The sequence below is a fragment of the Muscardinus avellanarius genome (genome assembly GCF_963383645.1).
Source record: "Muscardinus avellanarius genome assembly, chromosome: 12".
NCBI lineage: Eukaryota > Metazoa > Chordata > Mammalia > Rodentia > Gliridae > Muscardinus > Muscardinus avellanarius.
Genome location: NC_137798.1, coordinates 92,931,775 through 92,955,902, shown reverse-complemented (window position 1 = coordinate 92,955,902; position 24,128 = coordinate 92,931,775). Strand labels below are relative to the sequence as shown.

At 46.9% G+C, this 24,128-nt stretch overlaps 1 protein-coding gene across 2 annotated transcripts in view; it reads left to right on the top strand.

Moving 5' to 3' along the window:
• Nucleotides 1–24,128, top strand: part of FOXN3 (forkhead box N3) — a gene marked incomplete at both ends in the record, with an annotated part of 232,317 nt that overhangs the window by 190,980 nt on the left and 17,209 nt on the right. The window contains 2 exons of one of the 2 annotated variants that reach the window (XM_080708321.1): nt 11,906–11,971; nt 21,207–21,312. In XM_080708321.1, coding sequence (XP_080564447.1) covers nt 11,906–11,971; nt 21,207–21,312 — 172 coding nt within the window. The remainder of the gene's footprint in view (nt 1–11,905; nt 11,972–21,206; nt 21,313–24,128) is intronic. The other variant, XM_080708322.1, reaches the window with a different exon arrangement.

Below are 24,128 nucleotides of genomic sequence, written 5' to 3'. Positions count from 1 at the left end.
TCCTTGCCCCGTGGCCACCAGCAGCCTTCCGTTTCCAAGATGGAAAAGCGCCCCCGCGGGATTTGTGGGCAGCACGCCCTCACTTCTCTTCAGTAGCACAATGTTATGCTTAAATATTTTGGACTGGCAAACTCACTCTTTTTATTTCCACAATACCCTTATTTATAGACTTAATTTAGTCTACATTCTTTTACAGATTGTGTCCAAAATGAGTTACTCATTAACAGTTAAGTGATGATTTTTGTTTTCAAGGATGGATGAATGAATGGCTGGATGGGTGGTACCAATGTCTATGTATCCAATAAAAAAGCGCTATGTACTGACAGCAGAATAATGTCAATTATATCATTATAATATCATCACTCCAACTTACTGTGCAGCCCCTTGGACCACCCAGGAGCTGGACCCAGCTTCAGGTTTGACGCAGATATTAGGTGAAGGACTTGTTTCAGATAAAGGAAACCTTCGCAAGTGTTTGTTTTTATTTTTCAACATGTTTGTCACAATAAGGGTTGTTTACTAAATATGTTTCAGAGAACTGCACAAATATTAAACAACTACCAAGCAGCAAATTTGCCTTCTTGTAATCTTAATTTGAGGGTGGGGGAGTAGGGAAGGATTCACCCAGAGAGATTAAGAGGTTAAGCATTATTAAAGCTGAGTCCCAAACAGAGCTCGGTGACCAGTTGGCCCATTGCTAGAGTCAGCTGACCTGAATTCACTTTGAAGGGTAGCAGAGGAGACGGAGGCCCAGCAACGGGCACCATCACCCTCCTGAAAGGATGTGCCGCGGTCACACCAAGAGCCACGCGGAGTCTTGAGTGTGGTGTGTACAGATCGGAGCAGGGTGAGGATCCCCAAGATGCTAATGGGAGATGTGCTTTTATCTACTCTGGTTCCTCTTTGTAACTGAAGCTCAGGTCTCTGAGGGAGAAAGAAAGAAAGAGATGGGTTTTGAAAGGACTCGTTTACCAGAGGAAGTGTGGTTGTATTGGCAGGTGGCTGGTGTGTATGCGCACGTGCGTGCAGAGGAAAAGGGAGCTGGTTCCATTCGTGTCCCTTCTGATAAGATGGCCCAAACAGGACTGAAGCAGCCAACTTTTTCTAGTAAATTCTCCGAGGTCTGTGACTTGCTTTGGGAAGAGGTGCGCCTTGGGGCGCTGATTCGAGGCTCTGAACAGTATTTCCTTTCACACACCTGCCAGTGCCTCTCCATGATGGATTCTTTGATGTCAGAAACGGGGTTTTGCACAGAGGCTTCATAGAAGACCAAGCCAGTGACGATACCCAGGAGTGATATCACTCGGTTCTCAGTGTTCAGTGGCACTACCTCATCCAGCCGGACCCAGGCCACCACGCAAATCCCCGTGGCCCAGCGACAGTCAGTGCCGGGTTACTAGCGAGCGACCCCCAGCCCTTTACTGGAGGCAGGGCTGAGCCGTGACCTACAGGAAGGACAGGGAAGTCTGGACAGTCAGGGCTAGCCAGGCACTGGAGAGGCGAGCTCATCGCATGGAGAGGACACAGAAGAGAGGTGCACTGGGCGCTCCATTTTTGCCAGTTGTTTGTCCATCTCTCTCTGTGGCTCACTGATTGTTCCTATGGGCTTCAACTCCTGTCCCCTGTTCTCCCAGTTCTGTCTCTGTCTCTGCACCTGGCTTGTGCTTTGGCCCAAAGACCAGGGTAGCCAAGCTCTGTGGATCTCGGGGCTCTTGTGGGAGTCCCCATGCCTAGTCCTGCCCCAAGGGAAGCTATCGTGCATACAAGGCTGGCTTCCCTCGCTGGTTGAAGAGGCCAGGAAGTTTTACAAAGGCAAAGAGAGGACTTCAGCATAAGCCTGCTTTCCCCTTCCCTCCACATCACCCCCAGATGTCCCCTCTGTTCATGGCTATCAGTTACAGCATCCCCAGAGAAGGGTGACCCAGGAGGCAAAACCAGAGGATGCGATGAGTAGAGATTTACTGGGAGGTGTCGAGGAAAGGGACTTCAGAGGATTATTCAATGTCTCATTCGCCTATAAAAACGTTTTTTAAAAATCGATAACAAAAACGTATTGCCAGAGGTCTAGGATAAAAGTATGTGCAGGACTGTACTGGTTTCCTCTCTTCTTCATCATCTTCATCTTCTCCTCCTTCATCTTTTTTTCTCCTCTTTCTCCTTCTCCTCTTCCTCCTCTTTCACAAAAATAAAAAGAACTCGAAAAAATTTCAAAACAGAACCAAAAACCCATCACAGTAAGCACAGCATTTCAGGTGAGCCAAATAGAACCAGCCCAACAACCCTATTTCTAAAATAATCATTTTGTCCGGAGACAAAGTCCTGACTGTGTATCTGGGTCGACTGTTACCTTTGCCCTGGTCTTTAAATTCTAGAGTTCTAGATTCTTTCTTGCTGTCAGTTTTAGCCCCCGTGGTTCCTTTTACTTGGCTCCCAAGCAGCTGCTCTAGAAAGACTTCCACAAGCTGGTCAAAGGTACAGAGAGGTAGACACTCATCATTAGGAAAACATGGAGTGCCTGGGACAAAGTGTTGGGGCCAGAAGCTGGAGAAACGTGTTCCCGTGCTTTGGAAACACAGGTTAGAAAATGAACTATGTAACGTGGACTTCTGCAAGGGACCCAGAAGACATCAAAGTCCAAGTGTTTCTTATCATCAGGAAGTGTGCGAGCGTCTGCCTGGAGGGTCACAGAGTGATTCTTTTTCTCCAACAGAGAAGCAGCAGCAACAGTGACTTCGAGGCCCTGACAGAGCCTCTGACCCAGCCACCTGGACGGCACCTTAGAGATGGGCACCTGAGACCTAGCGAAACCAGGGCCCTGGGCATCCGACTCCCAGCCCAGGAGGCGCGTCGGGCTCTTTACTTACCTTCTAAGACCTTTCCCTGAATCTTTCTGTAGGAATGGAATTAGGGCTAGCAAATAGGCAAGGTGTGCAAGCTAGAAAGACACCCCGATGGGGGAGCTACAGCGAATTCCTAATTTGCAGGGTTGATAATTCCTCATTTAGAGTTTACCAGTCTCTGTATGAAGCTGAGAAAGACTAAGAAAGTGTGTGCGTGGGAGCCTGGTCATACCTGAGATGGACCCACGGTTTATTCAGCTTCCCTGCCCCAGCCTCATTTCCATGATCTTTCAGGCTTAACAATCAGCTCTTAGTTTCAACATGCTTGATTATTGATTTTGTCTTGCCTTGAATCCTTGGGGTAGCAAGAGTTTGGGGTATTCTTTTGACACATTCTTTAACTTTTTTTTTTTTTTTTTTTTTGGTACTGGGGTTCCTGGAAGCCCTTCTACACTCCCAGACCTATTTTATACTTTTTATTTGGAAACAGGGTCTCTTAAGCCAGCACGGCTGGCTTCGAACCTGCACGATCCTCCTGTCTCCGCCTCCCAAGCGTGGGGATTACAAGCATGCGCCACCCACGCCCGGCTTTTTTTTTTTTTAATGTGTTTTTATTGGTGCTTTGTAATTCTACATCAAAATGAGGTATGAGGTTCAGAGTGCTAGAAACTTGCCCGCACCAAGTATTTGGTGTGTTTCCCTTCAGAACCCATATGGCGCATTTTTTTAATTTGACTTGTTTGTTTAGAGCAGAAAGCCTATTTTTTTTATGTATCTACAACTCCCACCATGATGGCAATTTTTTTTTTTTTTTTTTTTTTTTTTTTTTTTTTGGTGGTGGTACTAGGGTTCCTGGAAACCCTTCTACCTCCAGGTTACACTCCCAGACCTATTTTTATACTTTTTTTATTTGGAAACAGGGTCTCTTAAGCCAGCGTGGCTGGCTTCGAACCTGCACGATCCTCCTGTCTCCGCCTCCCAAGCGCGGGGATTACAAGCATGCGCCACCCACGCCCGGCGATGGCAACATTTAAAATCACACCTTGGCATCAGTCTTGGGTTCCTCCCTGTCTTGGCTGTGATGAGCCCCCCCTCAGATGTTTGCAGTTCACGTGCAAGGTGGATCCCGTCTCTTATTTTCCACTTCATCCCCGCTGCGCCTCCCCGCAGGAACTTCTCTATCCGTAACCTTTAGCCAAAAGGGAAATAGACGTATTGGTGGCAAATGACAGCCCATCCCGCCTCCGAGATCACAGGCAGCTGTTGGAGATACCTTGATCGATTGCAACAAAAGCCAAAGGATACGACTCTTACTTAAGTGGTTTCAAAGCAGCAAATGGAGATCTCCAATTGTATTCACCTACACCTAGGAATTTTGCAAGGAAAAAAGAGAAAGAAAAAAACAAGGTGAATTTTACTTTTGTTTGCTTTTGATATGCTCTGTTTGAGACAATGGTTCAAAAACTGCTTTTTTTTTTATTAAACCATAGCAGATATTTATGATATTTAGGTAAGAAGCCCTTAATATAGGGTTTCTCTACCTTAGCACAACTTACCTTTGAACTGAACAGTTGTTGTACAGATCATCCCCTGTACTGTAGAATGCTGGGCAACATCCCTGTCTCTATCCCTGAGATGCCAGGAACACGCTTCCCTCCCACCTAGTCCTGACAGTCAAAAGCGTTTCTAGACGTTGCTTTACGTAGAGAAGGGAGTACCAAACGGATCCAGGTTGAGAAACCCTGACTTGGTCTAAACATGTGCATGAACACAACCAAGCAGACCCAATCAGTTGCCCAGGAAATTGCAGCTTACTTAAAGCTTTATTTGCTTGCTTGATGTTTCTTTATTTTTAATTTGTTTCATGTCTTCTTGGCCCTAAAAGTTAGTCAAGTATTTCTTTTTAGTGGGGCATGGCGGCGCACGCCTATGCTCCCAGTACTTGGGAGAGTGAGACAGGAGGATCACAGGCCCGAGGCAGCCTGGAGCCGTATAGCAAGACTCGCAGCAACCTGGCAGACCCTGCTTCAGAAACAATAAATAAAAAGGTGTGGGGGTGTGCATACAGATGAAAAGTATATTTCTTTTCTCCACTTTTAGGAATTAGACAAGTACTTTTAGATGTGTTTCTCTTATGCAGAGCTGTGGGAAATGGATAAAGATAGTTGGTTTACTACTACTAAAGGTGGTTCGTTACCTTTCCTTTGTGTGAGAATTCCCCAGTCAATTTTTAAGCAACTCGGCATCTCCTTGGGTGGGTCTGACATTTGCCTTTCTGGAGCTCCTGGGGGATTCCACTGTGCATCCAGAGCCTGGTGGTTCTCTCCCAGCTTGGTGCTGAACTTGAGACCACTAGATTCACCTGAGAGGCAGATAGGATGAGCCACCGATTCATTTATCATCTGTACCCTGTTAGGTTCCAAACGCTGTTCTAGGTGCTGGGGATACAGCAGCAAACAAGGCAGACGAGGAGAAGCTGTCCTAGAACAGCTCTGTAGGAGAGCCAAGAGGGACCGTGAGCATCCTGATGCATGCGTCGCCCTGCGCAGACTTGTGCCCTTGTCCCTGAGAATGTCCATCTACCTGTGTGCCTTCATTGTTTCTTTTTAATGTCTCTTACATTTACCTTTTTATTCAGTTACATAATGACCTTTTACTCTCCTCCAAAGCACAGATTAGAGGGGGAAGAGGAAACTAAGGGACATTCCAGGCAGAGCCAGGCAGAGTGTAGAAGAGAATGAAAACCCAAGCTCCTGGTCCCTCTCGCAGGAGCAGAGTCAGACCCAGCAAAACGAGCTACAGGTTAATAAGCAGCAGACGCAAGACTCAAGCCCTGAGATCCTTGTAGCTAGCCCAGTGCTCAGCCCATCTTGCCCGCAGAGTTTCCTCAGGACACATGTTGGGAGAATGAAGCCCCATAGCTTTTCTTCATCCAGATAGCTGAACCATCAATCGGGAAGCTTTGGTTTCTGCTTCTCGCGCCGTGGCCTAATGCAGTTGTGTGTGTACATTCAAGAGGAGAGTGTGGCTGATTTTCAGCCTTACTCCAGAGAAGAGGCAGTGTGGTAAGACAACTGTATTAAAGATGAAAATTGAAATGGGCCGTTGGGAACCAGTCCAGAGAAATAACATCGTTACCAAAGCATGAGCAAGGAGACAGTTTTTTTCAATATGGGATTCGAGATTGGCTTGGTGTTGACGACGGTCATAACTCTATTAAGCACCCAGGATGGCTCACTGGGTGTTATACTGAATTACGCAGTACTAAATGAGTTGGATTCCTGTATTGGGATGCTGAGTCAGGTACTGTTGGGAAAAATCATCCAGCCACATATAAAAAGGGGTAATGCTTCTTTATTCTCCTGTCCTTCTCTGCCTCACTCCAGTCTCTAGAATACAACACAGAGGATACTCCTGCCAAGTGGATCTTCATCACTAGAAAGAGCTCCCGGCCAAAATACTTTTCTTTGTTCTTATATTGATAAAATGGATTGGATCAGGTGTGCAGGGTGGACCATTTCTTTAAGCCCATGGAAAAATTATTCACAGCTAGTCCATCACTCCCCTCCCCTAGGTCTTCTTCAGAATCAGCCAAGCCTGCAGACCAGAAGTGTCTTCTGGCACCAAACAGTTCCCCAGTGCCCTAAAATACCTGTAGCCGAAAAGCTGCCAAACAGGTGTTCTCTGTCACAAGCATCCTAGCAAAAGAGGAGACCTCCATCAGCACACACTTCTTGCTTTCCAGAAAGGAAGACCTTCACTAGGCTCTCCTGATCACACAAGGATTTTTAGGAAGACCCAGCATGTGCTTATGAAAAATAGCTCATCACAAAGTGGACAATGGCTGCGGGCCCCAGAGAGGCAGAGGGGGAAAGAATGGGGCCATGCTGGTCTTCATAGGAAGGCGTCTGGAAGAAGCACAGGACTGGACTGTGCAGGGCCCAGGATCTGTGGGGAGGAGCTCAGGCACAGGAATCAGCCCAAATTCGTCGTTTCTGTCATTTGATAATCTACCCTCTAAAGAAAAGAGAATGCCAGTACAAACAGCAGGGTATGTTTTTATCCAGAGTTAGTGTAGAAAAACTTTAGATAAAGCATACTAATAGGAGAGGTTGGTGGCAGAAAAGTATTTTCCAGATGCAGTAGCTCCCCCTTATCCTTGCATGATTCCCAGCAGATCTCTAAAGCCACAAAGGATACTAAGCCCTATATATAATGTTTTTTCTTATACATGCAAACCTATGACATTAATTCAGAAATTAATTTATGACTAAGTAATTAGATTAGTTTATAAATTAAGTAAGAAATTGACAAGAGCTAGTACTGAAATAAAATAATTACAGCAGTATACATTAATAAAAATCATGTTATTTTGGGGATGGATTTTCAAACCATGGATAACTGAAACCACAGAAAATGAGACTTTGGATAAGGTGGGGAGAGAAGACCCCTGCAAACTTTGTGTTTGTGTGTCTGTGTCTGTGTGTGTTACTGGTGATTTAACCCAGGGACTTCTACCTCCAAGCTACACCCCAGCCCTATTTTTTAAATATATTCTTTATTTTGAAATAGGGTCTCACTGAATTGCAGAGGTCCTCACTAAGCAGCTGAAGCTGGCAGCAAACCTGTGATCCTCCTGTCTCAGCCTTCCAAGTACTGGGATTACAATCGTACCACCACGCACGGCTTGCAAACCTATTTTTGAAACATAGATTTGTGTGTCTGAGTGTAAATATGTATGTGTTGGAATCTCTATGGATATACATAAATTTTTGTTTTTGCATAGGTAATTTCTGGACATATATACATAAAATATGAGTCTGAAAGTAAGCAGAAGGCATTGATTTCTCAAACTATATTCACCTAGAATGTTTGTGTATTTTAATTGATCATAGATGTCTCTCGTGATTGTTGAAAAGCTGGTGGGGGTGACTTGGTATTTTAATATATTGAAAGTAAGCATTGTAAATATATTGAAAGTAAGCTACAATGCAACTCCTTTTTTTTTTTTTTTTTTTTTTTTGGCTAGGAGGGGGGAGAGTGTCTGCTCTGAGGACTGAAACACACACGGGTGTCAGGGTGGGATGAGGATAAAGGCATGTCACACCAGGAGCCAGGGGGCATCTCTCTGGTATTGACCTGTACAATTCTGTGAGATTACGAAATGAGAAGTCTGGCTTATTACTTCCACTTTTATTTACCTATAAAAGAGAGTATTGCATCTAGATGACTTTTAATATTTAGTACACAAATGAAAACAAAAATATGCCACGTAGCAAACATCTTTGCAACCTCAGTAAGCTATGAATTCTTATTGGGACATTGGGGCATTAAGTTCAAAAGAAGTAATTGGTCAAATGAACTTTATAAAAATTTACAACTTCTGTATATTGAAATGTGAAGCCGGTGTGTGTGTGTGTGTGTGTGTGTGTGTGTGTGTGTGTGTCACAAAGAATTAAATTTAGAAGATTTAAAGAAACCATACAGCTGGATTTTAAGTTGAACAACCCAATCTAATAATGGGCAAAAAAGTTGAGCAGACTTTTCTTGTAAGAAGATATGTAAACGGCCATTAAGCTCATGAAAAGATGTATTTATTGGGTAAATATATACAATAAAGCCACAATGAAATACTACTACACACCCACTAGATGGCTCCTGCTTTTTAAAATCGACAATATCAAGTGTTGACAAAAATCTGGAGGAACTAGAACACCTCATACCCGATACGGAACCCTTGGAGAGTGGCTTAGCCATGGCCTATAAAATTAAACATCATCAGACCCGCAGTTACTAAAGAAACATGGAAAAATGTCCTGGAAGACTGGTACAAAAGTTCATAGCAGCTTTGTTATAATGTCTAAATCTGCGAATAAGTCCAGTGTCAATGTAGGTGAAGGGACAAACAAATGGTGGTATATCCGTTCAGTGGAATACTACTCACTTAAGACCGTAAGGAACAACTCCTGACACCATGAACAAATAACAGAAAGCAAACCAGTGGCTTTCCCGAGGTGGGGATAGGTTACGTGTGCATCGGGGTGCCAGGAAGCTCGGGGGTGATGGAAATGGGTCCTTGGTTGTATATAACACTGGTATACAATTTCTCGAAACTCATCAAACCCTACACAGGAAACAGGTGTATCTTATTGTTTGGAGATCAGCCCTCAATAAAATGACTTTTTTCAAGGATGGCACTCACTGTACTCCCAGGGGCGGGCTAGCACTGTAGGGTGCTGGCGTGCATGGTTGTGTACTAAGTGCTTGCCAGTTGCTTGCTCGGATCTTCAGAGAATCTCAGACCCCGCCCTGCACTCTGTTCTCTGCATGAGGCTGCTGAGCACCTGGGCCTTTGGGGATGGAGAGTGGGGTTGCAGGCATGCATTGTGAATGAGATCCTGTCCCCTAAATGGCTGGAGACCGGCTTCAGTTCCAGGAGAGCCTCGGCACCTGTCATCTGTGGAGCCATCAGGCATGGCAAATCCAGTTAGAAGGGAAGATGGGGAACTTGTCTCCCAGCCTCTTGTACATATTTACCTGATGTGTCCACTTGGCTCGGCTTGGACTGTGGGTAACATAAGGATGGTTGTCACAGGGTCTGAAGTTCCCGCCAACGCCTCAGATCTTCTAAATCCGAGTGCAGGGGTCCTTCTCTCCGTCACTCTACTCTACTCCCCAGTCCCCTCTGTGTACCTGGCTCCCAGACTTCCTTCTGAGGTCCAGTGTGTTTTCAGAGAACATGCAACTTTCATGTGCTAGCAAAATACATCAGAAAAGACTCCTGGCTTTTATTTATTTATTTATTTATTTATTTAGTGGTACTAAAGATGGAATCCAGGGTTTTTCTGCCTCCAGGCTACACTTCTAGACCTATTTTTATATTTTATTAGACACAGGGTCTCACTAAGTTGCTGAGAGCCTCACTCAGTAGCTAAGGCCGGCTTCGAATGAACCTGTGCGATCCTCCTGTTTCAGCCTCCCAAGCACTGGGATTACAAGCGTGAGCCACCACGCCCGGCTCGACTCCTGGCTTACCTGCGTTTCCTTTTGCCCAAGGGACCTCCTGATCACCTAGGGAGGTGGGCAGCATCTAGCCAGACCAAGCCCGGGTGACCTGACCCACCGGGATTCTTAAGAGATGGCAAAGAACCTTGGTGAGAAGATACAGCGGGTTTTCTTGGCTCCTTTCTGGAAAAGGAAAAGGCTCTTCCCAAAAAGGAGGAACAGGAGGGAAAGAAAGGCCTGAGAGCTGGTCCCTCGCAGCTGGGCGCGCCAGTGAGTCTCCCTAAAAACAGGCCCTACAGAGAGACATGGGATGGGGGCTGGAGACGTGAGTGAGACTTTAAGCTTTTTAATTAACCACTTGATTGTGTGTGTGTGTGTGTGTGTGTGTGCGCGCGCGCGCGCGTGTATGCACAAGTGCGCACAAATACCAGTGGGGAGGGATGACTGTTTTAGGAATTGCACCCTAGGAGTTGCCAAATAAGTTAATTTACCTGTTTCTCATACAATGCACTTATTAAAATAAACTTTTACTCCATTATGGAGTGTAAGTAAAAGCCCTCCTGCAGGCAGAATAGAAAATGTCCTGCAGAGTAAAGTTTCTTTGCTTTTTTTGGGGGGCGGGGGGGGAGATTGTCTTCTACAGTCAGCACCATCCATATTATTAATTGCTTGTGGGGCTTTTACCACATGGCATTACTCCCTTGGAATTAAACTGCACGTATAAAGTATGAAAAAATGTACTTTTTAAAACAGTAAAAAAAAAAAAAAGTAATTTTCTCACATAATACCCCAAATAAAGTGCCACGGAGCCATTAGTAGTAAATTGAATTTTTGGTATGTAATTTGTACAAAAACTGACAAACGTGAGCCCCCCCCCCCCAGCCCCCATCATTAGTCACCGAGTTTAGCGGACGCGGAGGCCGTAATCTGCAAGGGCAGGCATTTTGATGTCGACTTCAATTGCACACTTCATTTATTTGGACAGGGCACAGGCGGCAGCTTCTGTCACGAGGCATCACTGCACTATTAGCGCATTTCGCCCCAGGGCAGCTGGGCCGTTGCGCTGGGGCAGATGTTCTTTTCAGCCTATTCAGTGACCATTTTTCGGGGGTTGTTTACCGTTGCCACGGCGACCTTCATTTCTATAGCAGCGGCGCTGCTGTTTCTCAGAGGAAAATGAATTTAGTTATAAAGGGATAATATTTTTCTGTCTCTATATAACCTGCCATCTGTCAACTGGTGGATCGGTAAGGATTCAGAAACCTATTAGGAATTATAGCAACGCCGCGAGGAATATTTGGGGTTTTTGTTGTTGTTGTTGTTGTTTTGAATCTTATCCCTTTTTTCTGCCCATATTCAAAGCAATAATTGCTGTGGAATCAAACACCTTGCCATCAACATCAGAACTTAATTATTTTTTTTTCTTTAAAGCGCCTTTTTTTTAATGGCTTCACCACCTCCATCAACACCGCACACACACTTAACCTCCTTAAATGCAATTTACATTCAGCTGACAAGTGGGAATGACCAAATGTCTTCTTTGTATCTCTCTCCATGCAGGTGTGTTTAATGCTCTTTCTCCTTGAGCTTTCCCCAGTCCGTAAAGATTCTCAAGGCTGAACTTCCTACTGTCACCAACTCTCCTGCTCCTCCACCCCAGGGTAAAAGCAGAGTGCACGCAGAGACCAGCAACGTATCAGGAGCATACAGTCCAAGTTAGGACATTAACAAAACAACAAGAGACCGTATTCACCCAATTAAAAAAAAAAAAAAACTACTAATAAACTCCTTAAATCTCATTCTACAACACCTCTCTCCCCTCCCCCTCTTAAATCCAAATGGTAAGAAAAGTCACCCTTGGGATAACTCATCTAGTTCCCTGGATATTTCTTTCTTTCTCTCTCTCTCTCTCTCTCTCTCTCTCTCTCTCTCTCTCTCTCTCTCTCCTCTGCATTCATAAACTGTAGCTTACAGGGAAATACACACACACACACACACACACACACACACACACACCAGCCCCCTTGTAAATAATGTTATTTATTGGTTGATTTTTCCAGATCCTGACATTGATGCTGCCAGTGCCATGATGCTTTTGAATACTCCCCCTGAGATACAAGCAGGTTGTGAGTAGATATTTCTATAGCCTACAGCGCCATAGTTTGTGAACTTAACCTTCTCATTTATACATCAGGCCATAGGAAGAACTAATACTGAAGCCTTCCCTTGTACACTCACTTCAAAAACTGCCGAAGCGCGTGACCACGTGCCTGTGGATATGGACATGTGGCTGTGTGTGTGTGTGAGTGAATACACGGCGGTGTCCCCACGGCGATAGGACTTCACGGCTGACAGGGGAGGAAAGGGAAGCAGACCCCATTATGAGTCCCAGTTCCAATTCTCCTGTAAGTTTGTAGGACAGGCTCCACAGACCAGCTTAACCACGAGAGAGCTGAGCGATGCCCAGTTTTAGAAATCTCTTTTCTCCCTGGGACCTCATGAGTACCAGGCTGCCATTTTGTGGTCCTGGGGATTGAACCAGGGGTATTCTACTTCCAAGCCACACCCCAACCCTACATATATACATATATATACATATATATATATATATACATATATACATATATATATACATATATATATATATATATATTTTAGCTCTTTATTTTGGAAAAAGGATCTCACTAAGTCGCAGAGGGCTTCACTAAGTAGCCAAGGCTGGCCTTAAACCTGCAATCCTCCTGCCCCAGCGTCCCAGATACTGGGATTATAAGCGTGCACCACCACATGCTTGGCTCAGAGTGCCACTTTGGATCATCTGGACTGCGGCATCTTGGACCAATCTTGAAATGGAATGACAGGCTCCTTAATCCAGCGTTCCCAGCTGCTGCAGAGAGAAGGGCAAGGTGGATTCAGCTGAGCAGGGCCCCTGTCTGCCTTCCTCCGACTACTGAGCAGCGTACAGTTTGAGAGAAACTCTCTCTTCCTTACTTGAACTTCTGTCTACCGCCCAATGGCCTCTCATATCTTTGGAGCTAGACTACTGTGGTTTTAGATGCCTCCTTCCCAGGGGGTGAAAAGTGACGTTACATGAAGATATCTGTCCTTTCCTCCTCCTGATCTGATGCTTGGGCCACTACCCACATTACACACGTGGCCACAACCCTCTGCTCAGCGTGCGGCACCAACATTACTGCGTCACAACTCTTTACTGATGAGACACACCAGTATGGAGAGGGGCACATGGGGCAGCAGAGCCCATCGTAGCGCTGCTAGGGCCCGAGCCCACCTGTCACTCCTGTGGCTGGGCCTTCTGCCTGTCGGAGCTCTGGCTCTTTGAGAGCTTCGTGGCATCCTAAGCAGTGGGAATCCTCACACTGACAATAGTGTTTCCCATAGGAAAGCGTCCATGCTCAGGCCATGACTACTGTCACAGTGGATTCTGAGGGGCCATCTTTCACGGCACTCCACTTGGCCCAAGCTTCCTGGCAGCGTTAGGAAATTTGATTCTGTTCTTTCTTCTCTGTTACTTTTCAAAAACTCAAGAGATAGGCAGTCAGGCGTTCTCAGGGAGGCCTGGTCCTCTGCCTGGGGCCGCCCTGACCTAACCCTGACGGTGAGAAGTCTCCTGCTCCCTTTGCTGAACTCAGATTGCCAGTTTTCCCACACCTCTGGCCAGCAAAACACCACTTCTAAGCAGATGTGTAAGTGGCATAGTTCTGTAACTAGCAGTTAACCTGGAATGTGGTTTTTAAATGATGTTTTTAAGGTCCGGAGAAATGTATACTTAAAAACCTCCATTCTTCGATGGCACTGCAGGAAAAGGTGCAGCCCACATTGTAATCAAGTTACAGGCTGAAATGGTTTCTGAAGTCAAATTGTGGAAGCACACTGACTTCATCAGAGCCATGTACGACTCACAACTCAGACACCTTCCTAAGCACCCAGCCATTCTAGACAGGGATCACTACTGAGGGGGGATAAAAGCACTTTTGATGAACTGGTTGCTGGGGTTCAAAGGTGAAATGAAGATTCTGGAAAAAGCAAGGAATTCAGTGAACGCGTGCAGATCAGTAGCAGCTTCTGTGAAAGTTCCTGCACTCGTGACCGCAGTGGGAAAGGACAGGGGGCTTTCGTAATGAGTAGACAGGTTAGTTGTTGTCAACGTTCCCTCTGCCAAATGAACACCTCCCCTCGATATCCCCCGCAACTCTCCAACTACGTCATTCTCTTTCCGGGGTCTCCACAGTCCTATTTACGTTGGAATGCCCAACTCGAGTTCCAAGGGTTCCTGTTTGGGAGCTGTAGGTCATTTTTAGAAGGCTTTCCTAGAAGGCTCTTCCGCCTGTGTGAAACGTCCATCCATAGTCTTCAGAAAGGCCCTGGGCAGAGAGAGGCTCTCGGGCCCTAGAAAAAAAGAACGAGGTGGCCTGCCAAGGTCACAGCCAGAGACTCCCGTTGATAGGAGCAGCTCAGAAGTACAGAGAGACTGGGGAGAGGGGAGAGCACCGCCTTTGTACTCATTCTCTCTGACCTTTCGGAGGGTCAGGACCAGCATAGTCAGTGGGCGATTGGAAAGCCCTTGGAGACTGGAGCCATTGCTGTGTAGGAGGAAGTGCAGATACACCCAGTGGCAGTTGTGTGCGCTTTAGAAGGCCGGGTGGCTGAGCTCCCCCTCCTAACACCTGAATACCTTCCCCTGCGTCACCACCGCGTTCAGCCAGCTCTTCTTGCCTATCCCACGCCCGCCTCTAATTTCCTTCCAGTGCATCTGGTGTCTTAACCTTGAAGTTTGAAACAGTGCCCTGTCTCCTTAAAGGGAGAAGCATTAAAAAGGAGTGAGCCCTAGCCCGTGGTGGTGCACACACGCTTGTAATCCCGGCGTTTGGGAGGCTGAGACAGGAGGATGGAGGTTCGAGGACAGCCTCGGCTACTAAGTGGGGGCCTCTGCAAAATAAAGAACAAAAAACAGGGCTGGGGTGTAGCTCCGAGGTAGAATGCTCCTGGGTTCCATTCCCAGGACTGCAAAAAAAAGTGGGGAGGGGAAGGGTTAAGCCTCCATTCCTCCCTCCCTGTACTGTCCCAGGCCCAGAAACAGTGAGCCTGGGCTCCTGGGCAAAACAGCTAGAGGAAACAGCCAGCCCCGCTGGTGTGTGCGGAGAGCTTGCGTGGTGGCTCTTGTGCACACGTCCCAGTGTGGATGTACACCAGCCTTCCTCCAGGTCGGGGGACGTGTGCTGCCTGCCCGCCCGCCTGGTCCCTGGGGCTGGCACTGAGGCTGGCTCTGTTTATAGAGCCTCCTCGTGCGCTGCTATTTATAGCCCCTCGTTGCCTCTGGGCTCTTCTATGCCCCTGTCTGAGCGGGGGCCGCCAACCGGGCCTCTCTACCGCTCTTGCTCCCGGCAGCTAGAAGCCAGCCCGAGTGGCTTGAAAGGCTTTTCCTGTCATCGCCCTTAGCTGCACTCTACTTCAGGTCACCAGATGGCAGCCACTTAGATCTTCCCCTCTCCTCCTTCCCTTGCTCAGCATCTGCGGAGCCAGCTCGGGGCTGGCAGACTGGCCACCATCCAGGGCCTTGGCTGAGCAGGCCACACAAAGGAAACCGCTCTGGAGCCTGGCGAGCCCTGCAGGCCGCGCTACCATCCTCCTCCCACGATGCCCCGGGGAGCCCCACGCACCCGCACTGCTTGGGCTGGAGTCCCGAAGGGCCCCCACCTCTCCTTTCAGTCTGATATATCACTTTTAACAAGGCAGCGGGGCGCAGCTAATAAAACCCTTGGGCTCCCACGGGTTGTCCCCCGGCAGCACCCGCAGTGCCTGTGACATTAGCTTTTTTCAGCTCTTGCCAGTGTGCAACATGGCACGCATCCTGTCGGGAGAGCCAGAGGGCCTCACATGCACACCCGGGGGCTGCTTCCCACTCCAGGCACAGGCCTTGGCTGGCTCACTGTCGCCTGAGCTTGGGATCATGCCTGGAGTCAAGTCCATCCACCTACCCCACCCGCCCCAAAGAGCAGCCGTGTAGTCTAATTTCAGCTTCACGTGTCTCCGTCAGCACCTGCCTTGCAGCTCCCCTCTGAGTCTCCAGCCTCAACTCCCCGTGAGTCATCTTTAACCCCCGTGCAGGAATTGTTATTAAGTCAGGAGAAGCCAGATCACCATTACTCATCTTCAAAGGCTTATATAAGCCCTGGTTGGAATGTTCCCAGAGACCAACTCCAGATAATAAACAAATCAACAAAGTGGACTGAGGCAGAGGGAGAGACAGCCTTCCGCTCCCCAGTCAGCAGAAACAGGAGAGCATCACGCAGGAAACAGACCGTGTGCAGCCATACCTGTGTGTGCCCAGCCTGCTTCCTAGCCAGCAGGTGGCCAGGGCGCCTTGAGGGAAGAGAAGGATTACAGGAGTCACCTGGTGCTCAGCTTATGGCCATCGGTAGAGTTCGCCAGGGCTGCCCTCCAAAGGCTGCAGGGGCTCCCAGGTTAATTTTAGAAGTTCTGGAAAACCAAGGAAGCTATGGTTCAGAGAGAAGCGCCTAGGGACGGCATAGCATGCAGGAAAGTGCGTCTTGTGCCTCAGACCTTTTTATTTTTTCCAAGAGCCCAAGATTACATTTTTGCAAAGATGGCAGCATCTACGCCGCTACTTGATTCAACTGTTTTCATGCATAAGTGTTGCTTTCTTGCTAAAGTCAGACATTTGGAGTCACTCTTCAGAGCATAGCTGGCCAGCAATGCTGGAGACTCTAATACTGAAGTCCCGGGCATCATGTTCCTGCAACCTAAAAGCCCCATACCTATGCCCTTTCTCTCCTATAAAACATGCAGATTTAGCCAGGCAGGGTGGTGCACACTGAGTAAAACTCAGGAGACTGAGGAAAGAGGGTTGCAGATTCAAGGCCAGCAGCACGCAGAAAACTTAGACTGTTTCAAAATAAAAAATGAACCCAGGGGTGGTGGCACATGCTTGTAATCCCAGTACTGAGACGGGAGGTTTGCGGTTCGTGGCCAGCCTCAGCTACTTAGCAAGACTCTCTGCAACTTAGTGAGACCTTGTTTCAAAATAAAGAATTAAATATATATATATATATTAAATATATATATATATATATATATATATATATATATATATATATATAGGGCTGAGGGTGTAGCTTGGAGGTCAAATGCCTCTGGGTTCCATCTCCAGTACCACAAAAAAAAAAAAAAGAAAAGAAAAGAAAAGAAAAGAAATATGGCTGGTGGTATAGCTCGGAGGTAGAATGCCCCTGGTTCAATCTTCATTACTATCACCACTAAAAAAAAAAAAAAAAAAAAAAAAAAAAAGCATATTTAACTGGTCTATAAGAAAAGATGACGCCGGCAGCCTGTGCCCTTTCAAGTAAGAGCCATAAATCAGAATTGACTTGGGGTGTGTAGTTTCTTATGTCTTTGACCCAGCTGGAGTTTAGCCACATTTTGAGGGGGTGCTGGAAGGTGTTGGCCTTTCAGTATCTTGATCAGCTGTGAGGGCAGTAGAGACTGGAAGGAAGGAAAGTGTGTGTGCGCTGGCGGGCCAAGGGCCGGAGGTCTACAAAGTCAGAACAGTGCCTCCCAGAGCCCTTTCTCAAGCAGAGCCATGTTGGGCCAGCTGTGATGCATTTTCCAAAAACCACCGGGGATGGATGGAAAGGAGAAGAGACCGGGGGGAACAGTTAAGTGTCACAGCTGGCTCCTGGCAGCCAGAGAGCAAACATGGGCACCTCCGCCATCTCAGCAGGGACGGAGAGGCTGCCAGCGAGAAGGACTGAGAAGTGCCGGGGTTGGCAGCGCTCAGTGGCAGCCCGCTCAAGAACGAACTCCGGGATTGGGGGGTGAGCAGGCGCGCATGCCAGAAGTCTGGCGGGGTTCAGGAAATGGCTCGGGATCGCTTTGTCCGGATATTCTTTTTGAAGCCAATACAGTCGGATCATCAGGAAGCTGTTTTAATGGGTGAATGCAAAGTGGGGGCTAACTACTTTTAAAAGGTATAATAGATTGAATTTCCCCATGTCCTGACCCCATTAAGCCCTGTGCCTTAGAAGTCATTAATAAGAGGTTGCTAGAGGTGATAAGGGGTGGAAGAAGGAGGAGGACGAGTAGGATGGTGACGAGGACGAAGAGGATGAGGAGGAGGAGGAGGAGGAGGAGGAGGAGGAGGAGGAGGAGTGGTGATTTACAGGGGCCAGCCACTGAGCTAAGCAATTTACATAGCTTTCTTAATTTAATCTTCAGAACAGTCTTATGGGATGTGTTTGTGCCTGCTTTACCAGTGGAGAAATAGAGGCACAGAAAGGTTAATGACTTGCCAAAGCCACAGAGCTTTGGTGGGACAAGACTTGGGACTGAGGCTGAGTTTCTCAGACCCCTCCTCGCCTTACGGGATACTGCCTCTCAGAAGGTTTCCATGAGAACATCCTCTCCCATGGCCGGTGTCTTGATAACTTTGTCAAAAATCAGTTGGCCACACATGCGTGTGGCTGTATTTCTGGATTCCACTTGGTTTTTTGGTCTGTATGTCTGTACTTTGGCCAGGACTACACTATCTTGATTCCTATAACTTCATAGGAAATCTTGGGATAAGAGAATATAAGTCATCAGGTACTATAAATCTTAGACATTCTTCCTCAGAGAGAAGTGATAATTTAGCTGGGTATAACTACTGCACTCCACATTATAGCAGTGCTGTGATCCTGGGACACCTGTACGTCTCCCACCTCAGGTGGTCTAGCATCTAAAATCAGGCTGTCAGTGGGGGATGGCAGAGTTTTTATCTGGCTCAACCTGCTCTCCCAATTAATTGTGGAAAATGACTGTGGACATTCTGGAACACTGGCCTGCGCTTGGTAGTAGGGACCTGGGCAAGAGTTTCAGTCTTGCCTCTCATAAGAGTTTTGCCTTTTGTAAGACCTGACAACAAGAACCTTACACAAACCTGAAAGACAAATGGCATGAAGTACAGAATGCCCAAGAAGTCAACAGTCTATAAAATTATCCCATATTCAAGAAGGAGTATTTATTTTACATGAAAGACCTTTAACTCATTTTGTCTTGTTGTGTCAGGTATGGAGTATGTAAAAAATGCCAGGAGAGTGCATAATATATAATATGATATACAGTTGCGATAATTATGATAATATTGATGTGATAATATATAAGCCCTTAATTGGGCTTTCCAACCTATTTTAATGCACCTGTGTCAATTTCACTGAAATATTTGTAGAGTTGAAAACTTGGGGTGTGTGTGTGTGTGTGTGTGTGTTACTGAGGATTGAGCCCAGGGGAGCTACACCACAGAGCCCTGTTTTCTTTTTCTTTTTCTTTTTCAATTTTCAATTATTTTTTGAACCCCCAGCCTGATTTTTTTTATGGTAGTTCTTTTTCTTTTTAGTGGTACTGGGGTTCCTGGAAACCCTTCTCCGGGCTACACTCCCAGACCTATTTTGTATTTTTAATTTTGGAAACAGGTTCTCTTAAGCCAGCAAAGCTGGCTTCAAACCTGCACGATCCTCCTGTCTCCGCCTCCCAAGCGTGGGGATTACAAGTGTGCGCCACCACACCCGGTCATATTCTTTGTTTTGAAATGGTCTTATTAAGTTGCAGAGGGCCTCTCTAAGTAGCTGAGGCTGGCTATGAACTGGGATCCTCCTGGCTCAGCCTCCCAAATACTGGTATTACAAGTGTGCGCCACCACGCTTGGCTCTTATTTTTATTTTGAAACAAGGCCTTGTTAGATTGATGAGAATCTCACTACTTGCTGAGGCTGTCCTTGAACCTGCATTCCTCCTATCTCAGACTCTTCAAGTTTTGGAATTACAGGTGTGCCCCACCACATCTGGCTGAGAGCTTGGGATTTTTTTTTTTTTTTAATTAAAAGGTTGAAGCGGTACGCTTGTAATTTCAGGAGGATCACGGTTCGCGGACAACCTCAGCTACTAAGTAAGGAAGGCCCTTTGCATTCAGTGAGACCCTGCTTCAAAATTAAAAAAAAAAAAAAATACGAAATAGGGCTGAGAGTGTAACTCAGAGGTAGACTGCCCCTGGGTCCCATCCCCAGTACCATGAAATTAATTAATTAAGGGTTGAAATATGAAAATATTCTCAGAGAAAAAAAGCTATGTATGCAAAACATATGAGTAGATGATTTGTTTTATAAAAGGTATTTGTTTTCATAACTAACAGGGTGGCTTTTAAAACTTAAAAGCCCAGGCTGATTTTTATTTTTTAAACACATAGTTTTCTAAGCTGTTGGTGGTCTTCTTTGTCAAAAGCACTTGCTTCTGGGTGAGTCCCTGCCACGGCTCTGAGAGCAGAAGGGGTCGTGGGTGAACAGTCGGGAGAGGAAAACAGATTCAGGGTGTCGCACAAGGAAACCTAAGATAAAAACCAATCCTCGTTCTCGCTTGCCACACGCCTGGCCCCCTAGACACGGGAGGGTTTGGCAGGTGCTGGAGAAGACAAAAGATGAGCTTGAACTAGGTAAAATTGCCGGAGGGGGGTCTGAAGGTCAAATTCTGGGATTCTCTACCTTGCCTGTTGGGTAAATTGGGTCGATAGGAAGTCCTGCTGAGTTTGTGTAGCAGTTGCTGGCCAGAGGCTCAAGGTTGATGAGGGACCCGTGTGTCTAGAGAAGGTGGGGTGCAGGGTGTGCTCTCTGGGGACTTGCTTGGGAAGGAGGAAGGGCGCTCCAAGGCAGGGTCGGGGTGAAGGAAGCAGAAGCTGGAGCCCACCATCATCCCTTCTCTCCAAGCCACCCCAAGTAGGGGCCTCTGTCAGGTGTGAAGACGGATGTGAGGGTGACGGGCGAGAGCTTGGGAATCTGCCCACTGTGGTTTCTGGCTCTATTGTTGCCTCGTGGATGAAGGACAGAGAGGAGGATGTCTTCAGCTTCTGACCCTGGCTGCATCCTTGAGAAGCTTGTCCTCCTGTGTCAGCCCTGAGAGAGGTTCTGGGGGTCTGACCAAAGAAAGATGAGAGATTGTTCTTAACCAGTGCAAGAAAGTGACATTCGAAGCCCCCTTTTTAAAACGTGCCTTTTTTTTTAACCTAGGCATCAGTGATTTGTTTATAAGCTATTGTCTGATTTTGCTGACCACATTACCTTTCTTTTTTTTTTTTATACCACATTACCTTTCTACCTTGCTGTCTTGTTCTTTTGATTTCTTTCTCTGTGTGCAAGTGTGCACCCCTCTCTCTCTTTCCCTCCCCCTCTCTCTCTCCCTCCTTCTTTCTCTCCCCCCTCTCCCCACCCCCCCCCCTTGTATATCCCAACTTTCTTACTTAGAACAGAAATCTTTACACTTGGATTCACACCTGATATGGTTTTCCTTTTTCTTTTTCCAGTTCCTCCAGGAGTGATACAGAATGGGGCGCGGGTCCTGAGCCGAGGGCTGTTTCCCGGCGTCCGGCCATTGCCAATCACCCCTATCGGGATGACAGGCGCCATGAGGTAAGGGAGGGGCTGCCTGGGCAGGGCGGCCTGAGGGGCTGGAAGGCGTTATGTCCCTGGACTTCTTCCCAGTATGGAGAGCACCAGCCTCTAGCCAGTGAAGACAAGCCTACTTTTAAGTGTTCAACAAATAACCTTCAATGCCCCTGAACCCAAATGCCACGTTCTTTTTCTGGGGCCATCAAACTATCTTTGTTTCCCTGCAGATAAAGAGCTGCAGACAGGTTAAACTATGCTTTCTTGATTAAAGGAAGCACGGTAAGGTGGGCAGAAAAAGGATGGCAGGTTCTTAATTAGATCTTAGGCTAGCAGATCTAGCCCAAGGCCTGGCCCCGTCCCTTCCCCATCCTGCGCTTCTGACCTCTCAGAGTCTCAATTCCCTCATCCCTGATACTCCTCTATGGCTAAGCAGGAGTTGCAATAAAAATCAAATGCAAAATCCTCTGCAAAACGTGCTTTGGTAAGTGGTCTATAAATAGCCAGCAATATCATTCCCTGTTTCCAAGAATCAGGTCAGTGGCCAAACCACACAACCTTGGGGGGATTTCTTTCCTCTTTGTCTCCACTGCCAGTCCCAGGTTAGGGTCCACCACCAGCTTAGACCCTTGGGTACCACCAGTGTGGTCTCCTCCTTCAATTTCCTGCCGGTCCATCAGCTGCTCCCAGACCAGCTTCCGTAGAGATCAGCTGTCTACAGCTTCCTCCATGGCTCCCACCGCATCCCCAAGTCTGCCCTTTTCTTCCTGAGCCAAATTCATTCTCCAGATACGTCCAGTGTTTGCCTGTCATTCATGCTGTTCCTCTGAGTCAGATCTCCCCGGCTTCCACATGATTCCTTCATAACACGTTCTAAAAGTGGTCAGCTGCCACGAGGCAGTCTCTTTCCTGTGACCCCATCGGCCCCATGCCGCAGTGGAGGCCCTCTCACGCGTGACCCTAGGTGTTTGTAATTTCTCTGCATGCTCTGTTCTGTCCTCTGTGGTTTGCCGGCTTAGGATGGAGTCCATTAATGGACTGATAGCTCTTTGCCTCTTGTGCAGTGCAGGAGCAGACTGCTCGCTTGCAAAAGATCTGTCCATCCCTCGGAGCGGCAGCCCTGGGCAGCAGCTTCCCTTTCCTTTCTTCTGTGTTTAGGGATCAAGTTTGCACCTGAAGGCTGTTCTGCTTTGATGATATTTCCTGTCCCAAAGCAAACTGTTGCAGAATGTCTAACTGGGCCTGCGGGAGATTCAATGCCGAACTCACTTCTGCAAATCAACTACATAGAATTTCGCCATGAGCTTGTGTCTTTTAACTCTTCAGCCAACCAACCTGCTTAATCTTTAGGGTGTCTGGAACCTGATAATAAGGGCAGTTGGTAGGAATTAGAATAGCGATAGGTCAGCCCAACGTGGTGGTGCGTGCCTGTAATCCCAGTACTTGGGAGGTTGAGACAGGAAGATCACAGGTTCAAAACCAGCCTCAGCAACTTAGTAAGACCTTGTTTGCAAATAAATAAAATAGGGCTGGGGGTGTAGGTCAGAGGTAGAGTGGCTCTGGGATCAATCCCCAGCACCAAAAGAAAAAAAAAAAGGATAGTGATAGATTGGAAAACCATGTATTATTTCTAAAAATATACAAAAAAAAAAAAAAAAACCCAGCTAGGCTCAGTTGTGCGTGCCTATAATCCCAGTCCTTAGAAGGCTGAGATAGAAGAATTGTTCAAGTCCAGCCTCAGCAACTTAACAAAAAACCTGTTAAAAAAAAAAAATAGAATGAAACTGGTGCTCTCAGGCAGAGCACCCCTGGGTTCAATTTCCAATACCAAGTAAATAAAACTTAAACTTAATGGGAAGGGACTTTTTCTTATACTTCGTTATAATCTCTTCTGATCACTGATAGGCAGATAACTCTTGTTGATTTTATAAAGCTTCCTCCGTGAAGCCACAGTGCCAGTGTCCTTGCTTTACCTTGGGAAGGACACACGCCTGTTTCCTATTCTCCTTTAAAATCCTTCCTGTCTGAAAATGGATGGACCTGGGAAGCTCTGTGCTAAGTGAGATCAGCCAGACACAGAAAACCCTGATGAAATGTGAAGAGACCAGAGGAGGGGAGTGCTGGGGTAGGAAACAGACAACAGAATGCCAGGTGCATATATGACTGTCACTATGAATCTCACTATCATGTGCGGTTGGAATGTACTAATAATTTAAAAAAGGTCTTTCCTATCTCCTGGTTTACATTTCTGGTTGAGGAAGACTTGGGAGACTGGAGACTCTTTCTATTTGGAACAACAATGTATTTTCATTAGCAGATGCTAAATATAGACTTCACGTTTACCCTCTTGACCCTTCTGCAAGTGCCTTCAAGCATGGCCTTCCCTGTGAGTCCAGCCGCTCCCTCCAGAAGGGCACGGTCAGGAGCCAGGCAGACACCACGGTGGCCTGTGTCAGAAGCCACCTCCTAATTTTAATGGTTACCCTCATGGCATATACTATCGCAAATTTTCCTGACTCGTCCCCTCTAGAGGCATTATTTTGGTTATCCCTCTGGTTATGTTCTGGTTGGGAGATCACGCGCTGCGGCCATACAATGAAGTCCTGTTTTTTTTGTTGTTGTTGTTGTTCAAAGAGCTTCCATTAAGCCAGGTGCGGTGGTGCCAGCCACGCTGGAGGCTGAGGCAGGAGGATTGTTAAGTTCGTGTTTGAGGCCAGACTGGGCAAATCAGCAAAAAAGTATGTCTCAAAATAAGATACGGGCTAGGGTTATCGCTCGGTGATAGAGCTCTTGCCCAGCATGTTCAAGGCTCCGGGTTCAATTCCCAGTACGAAAGAGAG